Source organism: Rattus norvegicus, chromosome 1, assembly GCF_021556685.1.
Source record: "Rattus norvegicus strain SHRSP/BbbUtx chromosome 1, alternate assembly SHRSP_T2T, whole genome shotgun sequence".
Classification (NCBI taxonomy): Eukaryota; Metazoa; Chordata; class Mammalia; order Rodentia; family Muridae; genus Rattus; species Rattus norvegicus.
The window spans coordinates 118,392,501-118,414,568 of NC_141534.1; the positions used below are offsets into that span (position 1 = coordinate 118,392,501).

Below are 22,068 nucleotides of genomic sequence, written 5' to 3' on the forward strand. Positions count from 1 at the left end.
GCATCCTGCATAATCGCAGCAGTTTAGGAGAATAGACATCAACAGGTAAAACCTTTTTACCCCCCCACCATGGCTCAATGTAAAGGTCTTCATGGACAGTCATGCTCACTAGTCTCTACCAAGGGGCCCACAGCCTGTCTTGCCTATGATTTTTTTTGGCAACATGGATGACAGGGAACTCTATTTTTTATTCCTGGGTTCTTGTACATTTGGATAAGGGGAGAGATAGAAAGAGATGGGAGAGATTAGGGCAGCCAAACTAGAGGGCAGGGGTGCTGGTGGCTTTAGGACTGACTGTTCATGGGAACCTGATTCTTGCTTCATATGGGCTCCTTAGTCAAATCCAGTGTTGCCACAGATGTCCTATGGCTCCTGTCTCAAGACACTAGGCTCTAAATGTACAGGGAAGGTTTTTGAAAGCTGCCGTCCTGTAGCCAGCCTCTTGGGCCTTAACTGAGTGAGGAGGTTGGTGCCAAGTTGGTTTTGTGTGCTGCAGAGGACATAGTCAGACTTTCTAGAGAAGGCGGTTCTGCTAGAATTGAGGAAGGGGGCTGTAATAGCAGATTAATTACTCCCAGCAAAAAAATCACTCCAAGCACCCAGAGATAAAGAAAAAAACCCCTTTAGTGAGTGGTTGACTATAGTCCCTAGCTCAAGGATCCTCTACCCCAAACACAAATCTTTTATAACTTATATGTAGGTTTGAGTGATCCCTTTGTACTCTTACATACGCTTACATGTGTAAGTCGCTTTTAGGTTCCTGTCCCCAAGTTACACTTAAGTCAATTAAACATTTTTACAGGGACAAAAACCTGTAAGTTCTAGTCATTTCAGACAAATGGGAGATTTGCAGAGCAGAGAGATTGTTGGGCCAGCTGCTAACCAGGGTCATTCAGCCTGCCTGGAGAATTATGTTCTACCTGATAAGGGCCCAGAGCTCAATAAATAGCTGTTAGCCAGGGTCATCTCTGAACTGACAGAAAGCATGCTCGCTGACACTGGTTTGTCATTTTTAATTACTTTCCTCCCTTTAGGTCTGGGATCTTAGCACTTGGGAAGCTGAGGTAGAAGGATCACATCTTCAGGATGGAAATCCACTGCATGCTGAGACCCTGTCTTAGAACACAGACACAGAGAAACAGGCAGAAAAGCTGGGTTGGGCGAAGCTGGGTTCTGACCTTTGAGGGCACTTCTTAGAGAACGAAGCAGCACTTCGGTGTTCTCCTTTCCTGACCTCTGCTAGCCTTCCTGGTTGGAGCTGAGGCCAGAGACATGGAGATGTGCTGAGATGGGAAAGGCTCTTGGATAAAGAGCCCCTGGCCCTTCGTCGGGGACGAGCAAGGCTGTATCTTCCTTGCGAACATCTGCGTCTCCTTGTAGCAGTCAGGCTGTGTCAGCTCAGTAATTGCAGGGTTTATTTTAGAAACCTGTAATTGCAGGCACCTGAAGTTCTTTGTCCCTGAATTGTTCTCGATGCCCATTATGGGGGAGGATGGCAAGGCTCCCAGGCCATTATTTAAAGGAACAGAGGCCAGTGACCCTTCACCTACAGGTTACTAGATTTGACACCCCTTCCCCTCGCTGTCCCTCCCCTTCTCTTCCTTCTCAACACCTCACCCTTTCTTTTTCTTCTTCTCCTTTTCCATTCTCTCTTGCAGCCCTCTTCACACCTTGAGCCAAACAGTGAATGTAGAAGAAATGGTGTAGGGAAAACAATTTTCCCCATTGCCTTTTTAGCTCTGATTAGGACCCTGTAAATTAGACTAACAAAACACAGGTAGAACAAATATACATACACCTATAAACACACAAATAACACACACATATACATATATGTATGTATACATATAGCTATATATGTACATGTAAAACAAGAATTAATTTAAGGATGGGGTCACATAATCGGAGAAGGCTGAGAAGTCCACTTGCAAGCAGAAGTGGAAATCAAAGGGCCTGAGTGTTTGGGGCCTGATGGTGTGTGTTACCGTCTGAGACTGAAGGCCTGAGCCTAGAGTAGGAGATGCAGAACTGGGTCATGAGTGAGCTGACCAAATCCCCTCTCTGGGAGCATTTTCATCTGGATTCAGTGGGTTGGATGATACTTGCTAACCTGGGGAGAGCACTCAGCTTACTTCTGTCCTCCAGCTCAAATGTGAATTTTGTTTTTCAGAAACACCCTCACAAGTGTATACTGTAACTATAATTAAGCAAATACCTGGACGTCTTGTAACCCAGGAAAATTAACCCTCAAAGTAACTATTGCAAAAGAAGAAAGACTCCTTAGGTGGTGCCAGGAGGAGGGCAGCTTGCAGGCTAAGGACTAAAGTGAAGGCCCAGTCCAAGAAGAGGGTCAAAGCTTGACTAAGCTTTGACTGCGCCTAGTGTCTGACAGCTCCATAGCAAAGTGAAAGGTAGGCCTTTGCCACCTACTATAGGTGTGAGTAAAGGCCTCTCTTTGACTCTGTCCCCTGCCCTGCAGCAGAACATCGTCTGCTCTTCCCGAGTATCTTCTCATGTCCTCCTCTCCGCTATAACTTTGCATCTTGGCACCAGGACAGCCAGCAGCTGAGTGGAGGAGGAAGACCCTCTCCTCAGAGGAACACTTAGAGATGAGGAGGTACAGGCCAGCAGGACGTCTGAGGATGAGTTTTAGACGCTAGGGGGATGCTGAGTTAGGTCTTGGATGACAGGTAAAGCATAAATGTAGACAAATGGGCAAGGCAGGAGGAATGTGGCTGATGGATTAGAAGCCAGAGGCATCGTGTTATGCTCTTGTTTGTCTAGGACTCTGGTCTAGATCGGAAGACTCCAAGGACGATTCTGTGAACAAATGTTTATCTGGTAACCATGTACTGTTTAGTTCTATCTAAGGATCTGAGAATCCATTGTTGTCCAGAAAAGTTAGAGAAAGAAAAGAAAAGAAAAGAAAAAAGGAGCAGGTAATACATTTGCTTGAAGAGGTACATCTGGTAGGGAAGAAATCTAAGGTAAGTTTCAACCACTGTGAATACGTGTGCACGGCAGCACCGAGTACAGCGGGACACCGGGCGGAGTGGTAGAACTCGGGTAAGGACCCAGGCCTTTGGATGTGTTTCAGAGAGGGCAAAGTGTATAGTGAGGTTCTACAGAAGAGAGTGCGTGCTCCTGTGCAGAACAAGACATGGACTGTATTAGGATCACACTGTGTCTGGAAGCCTTGGGTTAAAGATAATTGCGGAATAGGGCTCAACCTCAAGGCTCTCTGTTGGCCCAATGTGAACATCTGGCCACGATGCAGAACTTCGGGTTGGGCTTGGTGCCCTGGTTATGCACTGGGAAAAGGAAAGGTGGTTATATCTGTAGGGCTTTTGTTCCTTGAAATGTTGATTTGAATGGCTGTCAGGGTGTTTTAATTTACCCAGTCACTTTCCTACTCCTGCTTTTTAGATCCCTACAAAGACTCACGAGCTTGTTTGGGAGGTTGTAGAATCTTTAGGAGGTGTGGCCTACTGTAGGAAGAGATTCAGTGGAGTGGGCCTTGTGGGTTCCGGGTCTCTCTTTCAGAATACTCTGGCCTCTCAGAATACTCTCGCTACAATGGAGACCCCTGGTGTCTTGCCTTCCCCACTATGAAGGGCTAGATTTTTCTCAAACTGATAGCCAGAACTGCCACTATCAAATATTTGTTCATAGGTAGGAGAAGAATAATGACTACACCGAGGACAAAGGCTTTGTTTTACTCTAAAGTTGATAAATACCCGAATACTGGAGCGAGACGCCTACTGCAATTCTCAGATTGCCCACTAGGTGGCACTGTTCTACTTGTTGCTGTCTTCATGACCATTACAATCTTTCCCCTGTTAAATTTATTTCTTCTGAGTTCTCTTCAGAGAAGGACCAGGACATGAAAAGTTTCAGGTTGGCAAAACAATACGGTCTCGCAGACTTTTTTCTTTGTAAATTCTGTTCCATGTGTGACTTTCATTTTCCATTTGTCCCTTCTATACCCAAGTATAGAACACAGTGTAGAACACAGTGTAGAACACAGATCACAAGGTTTACCAAACATTTCCTTTACTAAGGTTCTTTGTACAATTTTTAAAAAGCAATATACTTTGAAGAAAAAAAACAATAAAAAGAAAACGAGTCATTTCCTAACTAGCTTCCCCCAACACTCAAAAGAAAACTCTCAGGAACTCTATCCCCAATAAACCAAATGCATTTCTAGGGCAGAACGAAGGAACTGGCCACCGGAACATCCCGCCGGAACATCCCGAACCCAGCAAGCTCTTTCTGAAGTCTTTTGAGACCTGGGTCAAAATGCCTAGGCTAGCTGTCCTGCGCAATGTACTGTTGTTCTTACCCACTCCATGATACCAGCATCTGCAGCAGAGCTGGGGGTTTCTGAGAGTTAAGATACAGCTGAGGAGTGTGGGCCCCCATGTTTGTCAAACACACAGGCAGAGATGTAGGAGCTGAGGGGAAGGACCCTGTGCAGCGCCCACTGTCATGGGAAGAACTGTGAAGTGGGAGGGATCTTTTTTCCTGTTAGGCCCTGCTTGACCAGGGGTTGACCTTCAACATTCATTGCTGTGGACACCGCTGTTTTTTTTTTTTTTTGCCAGTTTCAGAATGCTTTTGATTCCCATAGTGATTTCTCACCTTGTAACCAGGGCTTTGATACCCTATAACTTGGATGTAGGTAGGGGTTAGTTCATCCACGAGGGCACCTGGATGGGAATTTTATGCTGGCTATAGATGGTGTACTCAGGAAGACGGTACTGAGTACTCGGTAGCTATCATCCGGAACTCAAGCAATAGGCACTCAACGTGATGGAGCAACACCGAACCAACTGTCTGTGTGGTAGTAAGGGGCTGGAGTGATAAGTGGGCCAAGTATAGGGATTGGATCAAAGGGCTTGATGTACACTTCTCTGTGAGCTTTCCTAGCGGGGTGTGTGTCTCAGTGTGTGTGTGTGTGCGCGTGTGCGTGTGTGTGTGTGTCTGATTGGGGAGTGGTAGGTGTTCCTTCTTTGTTCTGTGCTCCACCTTGACGCACCTTCAGCTGTGACCCTCAGTGGCCGCGCTGACTCCATAATTCTTCAGCTGGACCTGGCAGGGGCCTTAATGCCTGGCGGACCAAGTGGTTCAGGGAAAGAAGAACATGTCATGGTGGTGGTGACTCAGACAGACGCCGTGGGCAACAGATGGCGGCGACCACAGCAGGTTATCCCTCCCGCATTATTTGAAAATTAATATTGCAAAAAATTTCATTGCATCCTATTGTAAGTTGCATTTCCTACTGAATGGATTGGATGGAAGCCAAAAGGCAGTAACTCCATTATTACTGAAGTCATTGATGCTTATTGTTTGCTTTGTCATTGAAATCCTTTATCCATGCCATTACGGTCAAGCTTGCAAGCTCTTCAGGTAATAATGAAAGAAAAAGGACTACTGGCTTCTTCAGGGAAGCATTCTGGACTTCAGAGGGTTTTGTTGTAAAATGCGAGTCAGTCAGAGACTCACTCAACCCCACAGGGCACAGGGGGATCCCACAGCTGTGTTGTGTTGGTGGCGTTGGCTCAGCACCTAGGTTCCTGAGCTCGGTGTCTGTAGACCCTGTGCAGAGCCCCACCTTCAGCTCCTATTCTGCAAATGCACCTAGTGCAGGAGGAAAGCCAGCGGTAATCAGAGCCTGGGCTTCAAAGCCTTGATGCCATGATGTCCATGGAGCCTCACTTGTCCCTAGGTGGTGTCCGTGGCTCCACTGGACACCCACTCCTGCATGGTATGTCCTGCTGCACTGAGGCGTTTTCCCTAATGTAACCAACCATTAGAAGGAAACTCTGTTTGAAGAAGGCTATACCCCTTACATTTCCATGATCTGCAGATCATGAGCTATGGAGCAGGTCTAATTATAATCAGTCACAGTGATTGTCAACAGCTGATATAAAACAACACGCTAGACCATAGAGTGATCTTAAGACAGAAACTCAGACGGTTGCAGTGAAAAAGGGAGGCATAATGTGTCTGCCCTGTGCCCGTTGATTCTTGTGCAGAAGGTCATGGGATATATCCTAATGCCTCCTAACATCATTTACAATCAGAAAATTTTAATTGGCGTAATGTGTATATTTACTTACACAGTAGAGCGTGACAGTTTGACACCAGCCCATCATGTATAATAGTCAAATCAGAGTAATTGCCATTGTTAGTAAAGGACAGCGACAGTGAGAAACCTCAGAGTTTTTCTCTGCACAGACCTGTTTGAGAGCCCTGAGTCCAGTTCTTTCCATCTGTGGGGACTCTCCAGACTGCTGGCTGGTTTATCTGCAGCAACTGCTGTTCCAGCCCAGCTGTGTGGGAGGAAGCCCTGTGACACGGCACGATGGGGTTTCCTGGGGCAGGTTTCTGCCTCCTGGCTGTGAGCAGGAAGCAATTCTTAGGAAGCGTTTCTTTTCTTTCTTTTTTTTTTTGGAAATTGCCTCAGAGGACTAAAAGAGCCCAGGACTCAAATGATTCCAATAACTTGTGATTTATTTTACTCATAAATCAGTTGGCCTTCTTCACCCACAGGGTTCTACACTCAAGGATTAGAAAAACTATCCTTAGAGAATATTTGTAAACAATGAATCTGTACTGAATATGTCCCTATGTTACCTGGTGGCTATTCCCAGACACTTACTGTCATTTTACATTTTGGCTTCTACAGGTCACTCACAATTGGACTGTCCCTTTAAATCCAAGAAGCGAGCACGTGGTGGTGAGCAGAACCTTTGAGATAGTGAGCAGGTGGGTCTTTGTGTTTTGGGATAATTTTTCTGGGTACGGCTTACTATCTTCAGTCTGGCTTCTTCTGTATATCAGGCTAGCCAAGACTGAGTGATTTATAAGGAATAACAGTTTATTTATCTACTGTTCTGGAGGCGAGAAGTCTGAAAGCACAGGGCCAACAACATCTTGACACTGAGGCCTTTTGTTGCATCCAACAGCAAGACCGGGCAAGTCTGAGCAAGCCTGCGAGGCCAGGGCACTCTTCTTCCACAGCCAGGGCTATCACATGAGCACTCATTCTTAGGAGCTCAGGAAACCCTACGTACCTCCCCCACACCCTCTCCACATACTCTCAACATGTAAATTTGCAGATTAAGTTTCCAGCATAGGACATTTTGAATGGCACAATCAAACCATATCACTTGCTTAAAGAAGTTTAGCCTACAGGACACCAAACATGGGCGTGCATATGATACATGCTTATAATGCTTTATAAGAACTGAACAAGGTACTCACACATTCATTGTAGATGGCAGGTTCAAATCTCTGCAGGACACATTGAAACTTATCTTGGTCAGGACATAAGAGGATTGACTTCAGTACTCTGGAGCACAGGGATATTATACAAATGCTATGTCAGTTTGTATAAGAGACTTGAGTATCCTGGTTTTGGTATCTTCGGAGGTCTTGGATTCAATCTCTTGTACACTCTGGGGGAATTTTAGGCTTCTTTTGCTTTTTATATATCTAAAAGTTCTCTAATTTTGATCTCAACTCCTGGTTCCTCACAGCCAGTTAGGTGCATACCCTTGAGGGCTGAAGCATCACACATACTTATACAGAACTCAAGAGACTAGGATTCTGACATCTAGCTGATGACAGGGTTAGCTTCTTGGAACACAGATGCTATTTTCTTTTGTCTTCTCTGTCTGTCTGTATCCGGGTCTCTTCTGAAGGACATATGTCCCACTGAATTAGGCCTGCCCGAATGATTTCTCTTCATCATTGTGACTTCCTTAAGAACCATCTGTAAATAATCAGAGTCTGACCTCTTTAGAGTAAGCTGTTCAGCCTATGAATGTGGGGGCAGGAATGGATCTACTAGGCTCACCAGAGTGATTACTGAGCGACTTTTAGAAAAGTGCTCCTTCTTTTCTGCGCGTTGTACTTGATTATCCTCAGGCCTGCTATTTTAGGCTCAATTCAACACTATTGGGGACCACGGTTTAAGTAGCTGGTAATGCTCTGTATTAGCAGCTGGGGTACTCCTGTGCTGATGAGGATGAAGAAAACAGGGGGCTAACCCTGTTGCCATTGTGTAGGCTAATTATTGGACTGGCACCTGTGAAAGGCTGAAGAGCCTCTGTTGAGTGGCCCAGAAAGACTTATGTCCTCTGTCACAGGTCAGTACTCAGGGCTTTTCTGGCTGTGAGGTTACGCATTGGGCTGAATGACTTGCCAGAAAGGACACCGAGGAAGTATACTAATTATTCCCTTTATATCCCTGACCAACTCCAAGGTCTTTGATTTATTTTGCAGGGAGGCTGTTTCTATCAGCATCCAGGCCTCTCTACAACAGACTCGCCTTGTTCCTCTCTTGCTGGCCCATCAGTTCCTTGGGGCAAGTGTTGAAGCACAAGTGGCAAGCGCGGTGGCCATCCTCACAGGGGTTTATACTCTGATCATATTTGAGGTAACTACCATGCCTGTCTTCTATGGTCTACTACTGTTCATGGTTGGGACAGTTTTTGGATGCTTTGATAGACTTAGTTTTATTTAGTCAAATTGAGAGGTGTAATTCCTAAGGATTCTAGGTAGGAAAAGCCACTGCCCCCAAAGAGTTGCTGAATCATGGGTACTGACAAAAACAAGAGGGGTTGTGAGAGGACAAGAAAGGCTTGGTGAAATGTATATAAGCTGTCATTTATATTTTGTAATTGAATTTTTTATCTTTATTAACTTGAGTATTTCTTATTTACATTTCGATTATTATTCCCCTTCCCAGTTTCTGGGCCAACATCCCCCTAAACCCTCCCCCTCCCCTTCTATATGGGCTTCCCCCCATCACCACCCTCCCCCCAACAATCACGTTCACTGGGGGTTCAGTCTTGGCAGGACCAAGGGCTTCCCCTTCCACTGGTGCTCTTACTAGGCTATTCATTGCTACCTATGAGGTCAGAGTCCAGGGTCAGTCCATGTATAGTCTTTAGGTAGCGGCTTAGTCCCTGGAAGCTCTGGTTGTGTAATTGAATTTTTAATGTTGAGTTTTGAGTACTTACATACTTGAGATATAAAGGCTTTGTTGGTGGCATTTTACCAATATTTTCTTCTAGGGTGGTTTATAACGTTTGTGGGTCTTACAGATCGTGACTTTAATGTTACATCTAAGAACTTATTGCTCAGCTGTAGTTCCTTAAAATATTTAAAGTTTTAGCTTTGAGCTGGTTCTTGAATCTGGGTGAGTTGTAGATGCCCATTTTCAGATCCATGGGTGCTAGGGTCAACAGCATTTATCGAGAAAGCTTTCTCTCCTCTTTTGAACTGCTTTTGTTCCTGTATAATTTTTTAGAAAGTGATTGCAGGGGCTGAAGAGACGGTTCAGTGGCTAAGAGCATTTATTGTTGTTGCAGAAGATCTGGGTTTAACTCCCAAAATTCACATGGAGACTCACAACTGTCCATAACTCCAGTTCAAGGGATCTGATCTCCCCTCCCCCCTTTTTGTTTCCATGGGCACCAGGCATGTACATGATACACAGACATACATGCAAGTAAAACATCCATATATATATATATATATATGATAAATAAATCTAAAAAAATGTAAAAAAGCAACTGGAGGTTTTGGGGGCATATTTGTGGATTCTCTGCCTCAGCACATTGGTTACGTGTCTGTCTATCCCTCCCACACTGTCTTGATGATGGCAGCTGTATTCTGTCTTCACACTGGAGAGAACATCTCTCACTTGCTGGACATCCCCAAAGTTCAGAACAGTGGCCATTCTTGTTTCATAGATACTTTATATGCTCTTACAGTCCGTGAACATAGTGTATCTCTTGAATTATTTTAAAGATTCATTGTACAGACCCTATGACCTAGTGGGTTAGTTTTGTGTACTGTCCTTTTCCTGATCTCATGGGAGTATTTTTTTAAAATAGTATTCTTGAGGTTTTGACGATAGACCACCATAGCATATGTAGTGGGGGTGTTTTTATTTGAGAGCTTCCTCCCAGCTGCCTGGGGATGCCAGTCTTCTCCTGGTTCCCTTCTGAACAAAATGTAGAACTCTTGGCTCCTTCTCTAGCACTGTGTCTGCTGAACATTGCCATTCTCCCTGTCGTGATGATAATGGACTGAGCCTCTGAACCTATACGCTAGCTCCAATGAAATGTTGTCCCTTCTACGAGTTGCCTTGGTCATGGTGTTTCTTCATAGCAATAGAAACCCTAACTAAGACAGGTGGTGAGAGTGGGCATCTTTGCTGTGCTCTCAGATCACACAGTAGGACTTCCAGCTTCCACCATTAGTAGGGCATCACCTGTTGTTCTGGAGATGCTGCTTCTGAGACGTGGGGAAATTTCTTTCCTTTCCAGTTGTATTGAGGATTTCTCCCATAAAAGGGTGTTGAGTTTTGAATGTGCTTTTCTGTTCCAGCCCCTGCGATCATTTGATTTGTTTGCATCGGGTGACCACTACGCTAGATTTATTTATGTCAGAACATCTACTGGGGGTGTACTTATATCTGTGCATCAAATGTTTTCCTAAGTGACCGTACTCCTATCTTCTTATGCTTTCTTTAGCTCCATCCTACAGATTTTGATCTTTGTATTTCAGTTTCATTCATCTTTTCTTTAAAAATTCTCAACATATTACTTACTTGGTTATTATTTTTTTGTTATTTTTTGAGGGGATGGAGTATTGATATATTGTCCAGGCTGGTCTCAAACTCTTGGGCTCGGGTGATCGTCTGGTCTCAGCCTTCTTGAGTAGCTGGGGCTAGAGATGTGTGCTACCATGCCTGGCTTAGATATACACTGTTAAATTTGCAAACTTCGACACTCTTTCTGTTTTCTTTGAGTTATATAATTAGATTTGATTCCTGTATGGCCAGAGAAACTTACTGTATATTCGATGCAAGTTTATTAATTTTTTATGATCCAAGGTTTTTAGTTTGACTTGATTTATATTTCTAGAGCAAAAGAAAAATTTCTATTTTATGACACTAGTGTAACTTGCAGATAAAAATTATATGTGTAACAACTTGTGAAATCCAAACCCTTCCCTTGATTGGTCTGTCCCTAGGTTAAGAAGGAAAAGAAATTTGGAGAAGTGTTAGAGCAGTTATGTTTTGGTTTGTGCTTTATACTTTTTGTATGCCCAGAATTCTATAGAGTTCCTCTGCTGGCACAAGTTCCCATGGGCAGGGGATGTGTCCAGAAGTGAGGTCAACACTGTAGTTTTCCTGGGTTGCTCTAGGACTTAACATGTGAGGACTCAGAAGATTCCCTACATCTGGGTCGCAGTTCTTTTCCTGGAACTAGAGGTCTCTAGACTCTGTAGACAACACCTGCAGCCTTCATAGCTGCTGTCTGATGTCACTGTCCTAAGGAAATAAGTCCTGGCATGAGCCAACTAATCCATGCACTCATTCTCCTTATCTCTTGTTGTCACTGATTCCTGGACAACTGTCTCTGCTATCTGTAGCTGTGAACTGTTTCCTGGTCTTGCCTCATCTGTTCTGTGTAGGAGCCCCCTTATCATGCCTGTTTGTCAATGTTGAGGCCAGTGCCTTGAATAGAACCTGGCGTGAAGATAGCTCAATAAACAATGCATGTCCCTAAAGTACCTGCAGATGTCTGAGACAAGTACTGAGTTCTGAGCCCAGTTAGCCTGACCCCTGAGCACTTCCCACACTATTCTTTTTTTTTTTTTTTTGGTCTGTGCCACTGACCGACATGTAATTGAGGAGGAGACAAAGGCTCAGGCAGGGCTCCCATAGGTCTTTAATATCAGGACAGGATGAAACCACTTTAGGACATCCCTTGGATTATTTATAGCTCTGACCCACTAGTGGAGAAAGAACTCATTGGCTGTTCTTCAGTGCTATATTCTTTATCCTTGTAACATTATCCTCACTGAAAGCAAGGAAGAGCAAAGTTGGAGCAATCCTTCTGACTCTCGTACTTTGATCTCTAACTGGGCCTTGGCCTTGGAGAATTCCTCAGCACAGCATACCAAAATTTCTGCTACAGCTAAGGTTTGCAGACTGAATAAAATCATATTTTTAAAAAGTCTTAGACAGTCTTAATGAAAAAAAGAATTCACAGCATAAAGGAGGTAATATGTTTCCCAGACATCCGCCTTGGGTTCCTTTTGGCTAGGAACACAAAGGCTCTTTCCTTTATCCCTTATCAAACAGAGGCAGACTTAGGCAGCCTCTGTGTGAGGCCCGGCTTCGCTCCTCAGGTCTTTTTGTACTTGGCTTATGCATTTATGTAGCATTTGGCTTAAAAGCTAGTTATGATCTGTGCACCAGCCTAGTGACCTGTGTCTTCCTAACTTTATTCCACCTATGCTGTAACCAATCTCCAGACAGCCTGGCCTGTATATCTGTACTTCAGCCCAGCCCCATAGGTCTGTCTGCCTGACCTATGTCTCCTGGACTCTCCACAATCCTCAGATTTAGCTCGAGTCTCACATCTAGTATCCTGGCCTAGTCTGGGGAGCCCTGCTTAGGCTGTCCTCAACCTGAGGCACACACCAGTCTGATATCCTGCATACCATACCAATCCATGTAGCCCACCATACCTAACCTCTAGGCCTGTCCCAGTCCACAAATCCTCTGTATCAGCCCAACTGATTCACTTGCTCCTTCTCTGCCTACACTTGCTTTAATGCCCATACCTTCTCCAGGCTTTAAGTATGGTCCTGGCTCAAGTGGGTAAAGTCTACCTGTGCTCTACCCACCCTTCAGATTTGGGGTGGGTGGCATATTCTCGGTGCCAGTTTTTTGTGTTCACACTAGACTTACAACCAAGAAAATAAGATCAAATGCTCAGGTCTCGGTGCAAACCCACAAACATCATGGAAGGCCAAGATAATAAGCATGTCCCTTGCAAAAGCTACCAATCTTGTAGAAACGTTTTCCTGTGAGACCCCAAGATCAGGAGTGTAAAAGGATAATCATAAACATAATCAAAGAATTAAGAAGTTCAAAAATGACACAAAGAAACAGATGGACAAAGTTAAGGAGAATAAATGCCTGAGCGATGCCCAAGAAACACAAATCTACGTTAAAGGAAATGACAAACCAACCCAGGATTTAAAAACTGAATTCGATAAGGATGTAGAAACACACACACACACACACACACACACACACACACACACACACACACACAAAACTCAAGATGAAATGAAGATGGGATTGAAAAGCTTGACAACCCAATTAAAAAAACTCAGGGGGCGTTGGGGATTTAGCTCAGTGGTAGAGCGCTTGCCTAGGAAGCGCAAGGCCCTGGGTTCGGTCCCCAGCTCCAAAAAAAAGAACAACAACAACAACAACAACAACAACAACAACAACAACAAAACTCAGGGTAAGCCTTACAAGTAGAATGGATCGAGTAGAAGACGAGAGTATCAGGACTCGAAGATAAAGTAAAGGAATTAGACCACTCGAGCAAAGAAAATGAAAAAAAAAAAAGACATAGAAAAGGCTATTCAGCAACTATGGGACACTGTGAAAAGACCAAATCTTCAAATTATAGAAGAATCCCAGGTCACTGATCAAAAAAAAAATTCCCAAACCAAAGAAAGCAATACACACACAGATACAAGAAGCACACAAAACACCAGACAGACAAGATTAAAAACAAACAAACAAACAAACCTCCATTGCATATTATAGCGAAAGCACTGAATATACAGGATAAAGCAAGAGTATTGAAAATCTCTAATAGGAAAAGCCACACACATCACATACAAGGCAAATCCGCCAGAGCAACAACGTTTTTCTCAATGGAAACCTTAAAATTAAACAAGCCAGGAACAATGCACTCCAAGTTCTAAAAGATCACGAGTGCCAACCTAGACTACTAGAACCAGCAAAATGTTTGCCATAGCTGAAATAAAAAATAGGAAAAATAAAAAATTTCCATGACAAACAGGCTAAGAGAAATCATGTTCACCAAGCTAGTGCTACAGAGAATACAGGGGACTGGGGAGAGATTATCCACTATGATCCAGGTTGATTTTAACCCAGAGATACAAGGCTGGCCCAATTATATGAGCCAACAAAAAGTGTAATAAATCATACAGATGGCTTAATGACAAAAATTGCACAATCATCTCAATAGAAACAGAAAGGTCTTGGACAAAATCTGACTTGGCTACGTGAAAAATGTCCTAGACACAGTAGGACTAAGGGGATATACCTCAACATAATGAAGACTATGCTATATATTATAAACTCACATGATCATAATGGAGAAAATCCTGAAGCAACATTAAAATCAGAAATGACAAAGGCTATCCACTGTCTCTATTCCTTTTCAGTATAGTACTTGGAACATGATCTGGAATAATAAGCCAGTACAAGAAAAAAATTGAAGTACAAAACATAAAAAAGTCAAATTACTCCTAATTGTATATGGTATGATATTACCTAGAAGAGATTCTAAAAATGGTACCAGACTTCTAGAAATGCTGAACAATTTTATCAAAGTGGTAGAATACAAAATCAATAGTCTTTGCAAACATTACAACAGACATTCTGAGAAATGATTATGGACACACTAAAATGTACAGTAGCCTCAAAGAAAAGAAGACAGCTAGGAATAAACCTAAGACCTATACAATGAAAAGTTTAAATCTCTGAAGATAGAGGTTGAGGAAGTGTCTAGCATTTTGAAAGACCTCTTGTGCACATTGATTGATAACAATTTACAGATTCAGTGCAATCTCAATAAAAAAAATCCTCATGACATTATTCACAGAAGTAGAAAAAAAAGATTCTAAAATTTATATGGAATCACAAAAGACCATAGATAGCAAAAGCAATCCTGAGCAAAGTGAACAATGTTTGAGGAATTATTGTTCTAGATTTCAAGGGAAAAGGTACAGTGCAATCCTGGCATGGAAATGGGCATGTAGACCGATGGGCCATGATAGAAGGACAAAGAAAATGGGTATGCATAAGTACAGACATCTAATACTTAACAAAGATGCCAAAGACAATACACTGAAGAAAGACAGCATCCTCAGTAAACAGTGCTGGAAAACTGGAAGTCCATACCCCATGTACAAAGTCAGCTTCAAATGGGTCAAAAAGTGTAGTGTGACTCCCACAATGCCAAAACTGCTAAAAGAAAACATAGGTAGTACTCTACAAGATGTGGACATAGAAAAGGACTTTCTGACCAGGACCCAGTTTGTCTGAACCATTGTTCATATCAACAGTGAACAAACAGGATCTCATAAAACTAAAAAGGTTTTATACAACAAAGAAAACCACTGATCAGGTAAAGAAGAAGCCCTGAGAAAAATCTTTGCCAGGTATATATTTAGTAGGGAATTAATATCCAGAATATATAAAGAATAAAAAAAAACCCCAAAAGTCAACAAAACAAATCACCTAAATTAAAAACGGGCTTGTCTCTGAACAGAATTTCCCTCCCAAAAGGAATAAAAGTGGCTAAGATATATCTCAAAAAGTATCAACATTCTTAATAATTAGGGAAATGAAAACTAAAACTACTTTGAAATTTCCTCTTGTAGTCACAATGGTTAACACAAAGAAAATAACTGACAAATGTCAGTGAAGCTGTAGAGAAAGGCAAATCCCATTAACTGTCAGTGGGACTGCAAACTGGTGTAGCCACATGAATATCAGTGTGGAAAATCTCAAAAAATGAAAAAAAGTTTCAGCTCGGTTATAGCACCCGATGGCATATTTTCAGAGGACTCACATCCTAGTTCGTAAACACTTGCTTACCTATGTTCATTGCCATCCTATTAGCAATAGCCAGGGAGTGAATAACCTTACATGTTCTTTAACTGATGAATGAGTAACGGAAACTTAGATCTCCAAATACGTGTGGCTTTCATTCCTTATCAAAGACGCTTCTTTTTGAGACATATGGAGATCATTACAGACAGCCTGGTCAGCTGTAAGGAAAAATGAAATCATGAAATTCGCTCATAAATGAAAGTAACTAGAAAATAATTTTAGTAAGATGACCAGACCCTGAGATTTAAGTGCCACATGTTCTCTAATTTGTGGTTCCTAGCTCCAAGTCTTTAGAAACTAGGAATGTCAAATAGGATGGTGGAGTGGGCTCTAGAGAAAGGACTAGAAGGAGTCAAATGATACAAAGAGGGAAATGGGGGAGAGGCTTTAGCTCCCTCAACTCTGAGATGTTTAAAAAGTCCACAAGGAATCTTGCTATTTTATACTTACCCCAAATTACACATGAAATATATAATACATGCCTATAATAAATACTAAATAAAAAAGCAATATACACATGGACATATATACATATGGACATATACATATGCATATGTTAAATGAAGTTAGGCTATTTGAGGTAACAATGCTTTCCCCAAGAATCATACACTATCCTATGAAATCACCATACCAGTCATGGTCAGGGGAAGCAATCTAGGCTATTACATTTGCTCTTGTTTTTGTCCCCAAAGTTGAAGTTCAGAACTCAGAGGAATTGAGCTGGGTCTGAGCTGAGAGATTCTTCCCTGAGAATTAGCTTTCATAGAACTGGAAGGTGCTATGGAAGCTACCAAGGGAGTAAAGCAATCAATAGGCCTAAACAGCTATAATGTGTGTGAATCACAGAAATGACCAATATGCAACATATTCTTAAAGGTATAATAGCACTTTCAGTCTTGGAAGTGGCCTACACTCATCTAATTGGACTCATGGCATGATTGACAGGAGGGAAATCATACCTCATACTTTAAATGTGGTCTTTAAAGGAGAACCTACTGATATCACTGCCTTAAAACAGAATGATTCCTAAATGCATTTTGAAAGTGATCCTTATATGTACAAGTAAGTGTGGCTTTCATTCCTTATCAAAGAAGCATCTTTTTATAACATATGGAAACCATTACCAGAAAGCCAGAGCTGCTCAAAATGCAGACTAAATCTAACCATGGAGTGCCCATTCCCAAGCAATGTATACACCTTCAACACAACTCCTATACTTAAGGGTCGGGAAAAAAATATCATAGAATAAGGGGTAGAAAAGTTATAAGAGCCAGGGTCTGGAAAACCTGTTGAAAAATTGCGTCTTGTAGATATGACAGAATATCCACACCAATGAAATCTCCACAATATGGCTGCTTATACAAGGCTTGAATAACAAAAACACTGGTTGATAGCCTGTGTGGATGGGGAAATCTCAAGCTGCTCCTGATGAAGAGCTGAAAGTGAGTAATGACCACAGAGAGAGGTAGAATTGGTCTTCCCTGGGATTAGTCTCTTAATGGGTTATTCAATACCAAATGGTCACCCCTAAAACATATACACACAAGCAACACTAAATAGAGTCAGAAGATTGGAGTGTGTGTGCGTGTGTGTGTGTGTGTGTGTGTGTGTGTGTGTGTGTGTAGTAGGGGACATGGAAGAGGTTTGAGGGAAGAGGGGACTCATCTAATTATATTTTAATTAAAATATATTTGAAAATCTCTTATGAAGTTAACTCCTTAAGAGAGGAGTCCTTTCATTTTCCAGGAGTCTCTGCTTTATAGAGGGAAGCATCTTTGGAGAAAGAGGGAGGAGGCCACATATCAAACTGCAATGTCCACTGCACAGTGCTGGTCCTAGCAGCAACTTGGAGACCTGCTGTCTATATTCTCTTTCTGTAATAGTTTGCAGAGCAGAAACTCAAATTACCCCTGGGGCCAGTGGCTGTTCCCCTAACCAGGTTACTTCTGTTTGTCTTTTACTGTTGTTTCATTCAACAAGTTTCCTCCTATTTCCAAAGTTCTTCCCTTTTCTTCTTTGAATAACATTTTAAATTTCATGAAAACTGATGAATTTGCTTACACAGGTGATATTAGTGAAGTTTACTCTCCTGTCTAGAGTGTATCAGGTCAGTTGGGGCTTTTAGGTCATTAACCCTTTGGTCCTGATAGTGTTAGGACCTTCCCAAAGTCAGGAACTTTTGTTCCTGAACATGAGAGAGTGAGGTGACTTGAGTGTGTAGAGGGACAAAGGAAACCAATGCACAAAGAAACACGATGTGACTTGGAGAAAAAGATAACAATGTGGATTTTGAGCAAAGGCAACAGTGCAGAAGGGCAAGCACCATTATTCATACAATTTGAGAAGCTGGGCCTTATCATCCTTACTTCCATAGATGAGGAATTATACCCCCAAGAAGCCCATCATTTGTGCAAAGTCCTTAGGCCAGTAATGGCAGAGCAAGGGCTCCATCTTTAATGGATGCTTTTGAAGTCCATGCTTCTTCCCAACTATAGTGCTTCCCACAGTGCACAGAACAGGAGACTGATGTCTATCCAGAGCCCCTAACATGGGTCTTCTTCATGTTGCATTGCTGGACTAATGAACACCCATCATCAAGATGTCTACATGTGTAATATGTACAAATGACCTGAGTGGGCTCAGTCAGTCTTTGAAGATATGAGTATGGAACAATGGTTTGGAGGGGTGATGTGAGAACTAGACTCACAGTGATGGCCTTGCAATAAGGAAAGCAGTCTGAGTGTATGACTCGTGGGCAAGACCATGGAAATGCATGAGGCTTTATTATGTGCGTCTGTAAGCACATGGGTTGGTGTGAACGTGTGGGGGATGGTGTTAGTGTGACTGTGTGTGGATGTCAGTTAAGACAAGTGAGTGAATTTATTATATCGTGTGTGTGTGTGTGTGTGTGTGTGTGTGTGTGTGTGTGTGTGTGTGTAGTTCAGGGTGCCTCCTTTTGTTCCTGTTCCTGGTGCAATCTTTGTGACTGGTCTAACCTTTCACCTATATTCTGAGTTCATGTGTTTGTTTCTCTAAGGACTGAGTATTTTTAGAAGTAGGGGCAGGTGTTGTCAGCACAGCGAGGACCTCACCTCCTTCCTTACTAAGATCCAGGCTTGAATCTCCTCATTCAACCTCTTTCAGGAGACAGTTCTCAGGGTCATGTGTCAGGATGCATGATGCAGCCATGCAGCCCAGGCAGAGGTAATATTTCATGTGGCTCAGTCTCACAACATGGGATATGAAGACGGGCTAGCTCCCTTCTCCCACATGTGGCATCTAGATACATAGAAAGAACACGGCTACCCACCATCCCTCTCCCTGGAGTGCCTTCACAAGTGGGGAGGGGACAGGTGGCAGAGTATGGCTCCTGAGACCCTCCTGATATTATGATCTTAATCTAATTTGTGAAAGTCTTATGATGCCAGTTTGCCTTAAATATATATTTAGAACTTAAGATGACTGGGCAATCTTCCTTGGGCTATTTTAATAAATGGATCTATGAAGAGAGGGATAATATATATATATATATATATATATATATATATATATATATAAATTGAGGCATGGGATAGTCTCTCTGTCCTTGGTCATGTGCTTGTCTCTAGGTCATGGGGTGATGGCTACTGGCTAGTCACCAGTGTGGAGTCACTGGTCTACATGTATGTGGAAAGGAAAGGAAGATCTTAAAGACATTCACCAACTATGAAGTCCCATGTTCTTTTATTTTTGGAGCTGGGGACCGAACCCAGGGCCTTGGGCTTGCTAGGCAAGCGCTCTACCACTGAGCTAAATCCCCAACCCCAAGTCCCATGTTCTTAAAACGCTGTCAAGATTATAAGTGGTTCATCTCTGTCTGAATTCAGGGAGTGTAGTGCTTTATATATGAGATACAATATTCAGCACTCAGGACTATTATTGCACACCAAATCCCATTTTCCAGCTGTTTCTTGCTGCCAGGACAAATTCTGAGATCCTGACTTGTGGTTATCTCACTTTACTCATCTGCAAAACACAGTCTCTTCTCAGTTTATTGTGAAAGAGAAGGTCATGCTGTGTGTGTTAGGCAGATGGACTACCTTGGTGATATATCCTGATTTTATGTATAATGGGTGTGCTACCCAGCCTGGCCTTTAGGAGGGGGAGGGGATAATGACTACAAGACTACACAAGGTCGAAGACTGAGGCTTGTGCTATCTTTGCTTTTGTTGATATGATAAATGTTTGCACTGTTTCACAAGCTGGGCCCCCTCTGTCACTCCTAACTCCCACTGTCTTCTAGTAACAAAGATTTTCTGGGAACTTTGCAACTGGTAAGCCAGGTCAATGGGAAGGTGTTATGGCCTGAGATACACAGTGAGCGACACACCTCTCCTTTCATTTTGACAGAAATGGTCCCTGACAAGAAGACAGGACTCACTGTCTCCCCCATCTCCACTGCTGTCCTCCCCCTGCCTTCAAACGTCCCCATTTGTGGCCCTGTGACTGTAGGACTCACACCTTTTCACTGTACAGGTTAAGCTGTCTATGCTCTGGCCACAGGAAAGGGCCATTCTTTTTTGGGGGTGTGTGTGGCTTGACGAAGCCCTCTTGGGTTCTGCCTTCTGTGTTTTCTACTTAATCCTGGATTAGTTTCAGGCTATGTAACTTTGTGTATTTTAAGGATATAGTTGCATAAAAAACCAGGATTCAGTGATATCTACACCTTCTTAGTATTTTTGGAGGAGCAAATAGCTTTTATGATTCTGCAAAGCTAGACTCATAGCCATATGCTCTCTGATTCAGTTCCATACCTAAGCTTTTATTGAGACCTTTATGATATATATTAGGACTTTGTACCTCAGGAAGTTAGGACTGAAAGATTCAGGAACATTTAAAAACATGATCTAGGCTATTTCTCCTTTCAGGTGATGCAGGGTTAGTTAGTGAAAGCCTGCAGTGTGGCCAGAGAGCATGCTCCTCTATACAGTTTATAATTGTGTGACCTTGTCTACATGGCTTCACTGTTTACATTCTGAAACCACAGCTGGGACACTCTGCTTGTTCAACAACTGCAGCAGATCATTTCTTGCAGTGCATAGAAACTCGAGGATCTATTATTCTAGAAAATATAGGCAGGCAAGAGAATTAACCTAGAATTTGTAAGGCAGAACCTAAAAAGAAAATATTTGAATTTTTGAATATGTATTCTCTATTGGTCATACAGTGTGTGAGGAGTTTTGTTATGAGACATATCAGATAAAACACAAGAGAGAGAGAGAGAGAGAGAGATCAACAAGCACATCAGAACAGAAAAACAGCCTCTAGAAGTGACAGAGGACTGGGGAGTCCATGTGGCTGCAACCTAATACAAGTACTTTGGAGAGAAGAGGCCAGGTCACACCTCAGGCGGGACTGTTATAGAAACTGCCAAGCCATTTACAGGTTCTGGAACCTTCTTTCTAGCCTTTACAGCTCCATATTCTAGCACCCACTCATACCCCTGACAGCTCTGTGTTCTAGAATCTACGAGTATCCATCATAGCTCCAATTCTAGAACCCACTAGTATCTCTCATAGCTCTACTGTCTAGAAGCACTACTCTTTCTCACAGCTCCATGTTATAGCACTGGTCTCAATCATGTTCAGCAGTGTCAGCCACAACCCCTCACACGTCCATGTTCCAGCAGCCAAACCCTATCATCACCCAGTGTCCCATATTCCAGAACTGAGTGCCCTAGTCATTCAGCTTCATGGTCTCTATCAGGCAGAATCCCACATTCCAGACACTACCCCAATCCCTCCTTCCTCAATTTTAAAGCCCATATACTCAATACCCCACAGTCCAGTCTTTCAGAATTCACTCTTAGAGCATCACAGTTCTTTGTTCCTACATGAACTTGTGTGTATGGTCCAATTGCCCATAGACACACATGCCCTCTTTAATGTAGCAGGTGAGTCCTGTCTTTATAATGCAGAAGCCATATTATCGTCTTCTTATTTCATCTATTAGCTGTTTGAGGTCTTCAGTTCTGCCTTAAGGCCTTTGCCACATATTGATTTTTAAAACCTCTGTAGTACTCTGCTTTGGACCATTTCATGTTTTAGTATATTAACCAATGTCTCTCAATGGCTTACTATTGACTTTTCTGTAACTTTCTAGGCTCTGCTTTGCATGAGATGCAGGGTTGCAGGGTTTTTAAGTCTGCGGCGCTGTTCTCACATACAGGACAACGCTATGGAGACATGACGGTAGATTCATGGCACCTCCAACTCTCTCCACCTTCAGCATTTGTTGGGGCTGTATTTATGGCTTCAGCATAGCTGATA

The 22,068-nt window shown here is 42.7% G+C and overlaps 1 protein-coding gene across 4 annotated transcripts in view; it reads left to right on the plus strand.

Moving 5' to 3' along the window:
* The window catches only part of Oca2 (OCA2 melanosomal transmembrane protein), a 322,662-nt gene that overhangs the window by 62,688 nt on the left and 237,906 nt on the right, over positions 1-22,068 (plus strand). For all 4 annotated transcript variants that reach the window (NM_001271493.1, XM_087654839.1, XM_087654913.1 and 1 more), the window contains 3 exon segments: positions 5,045-5,205; positions 6,692-6,771; positions 8,293-8,446. In NM_001271493.1, coding sequence (NP_001258422.1) covers positions 5,045-5,205; positions 6,692-6,771; positions 8,293-8,446 — 395 coding nt within the window.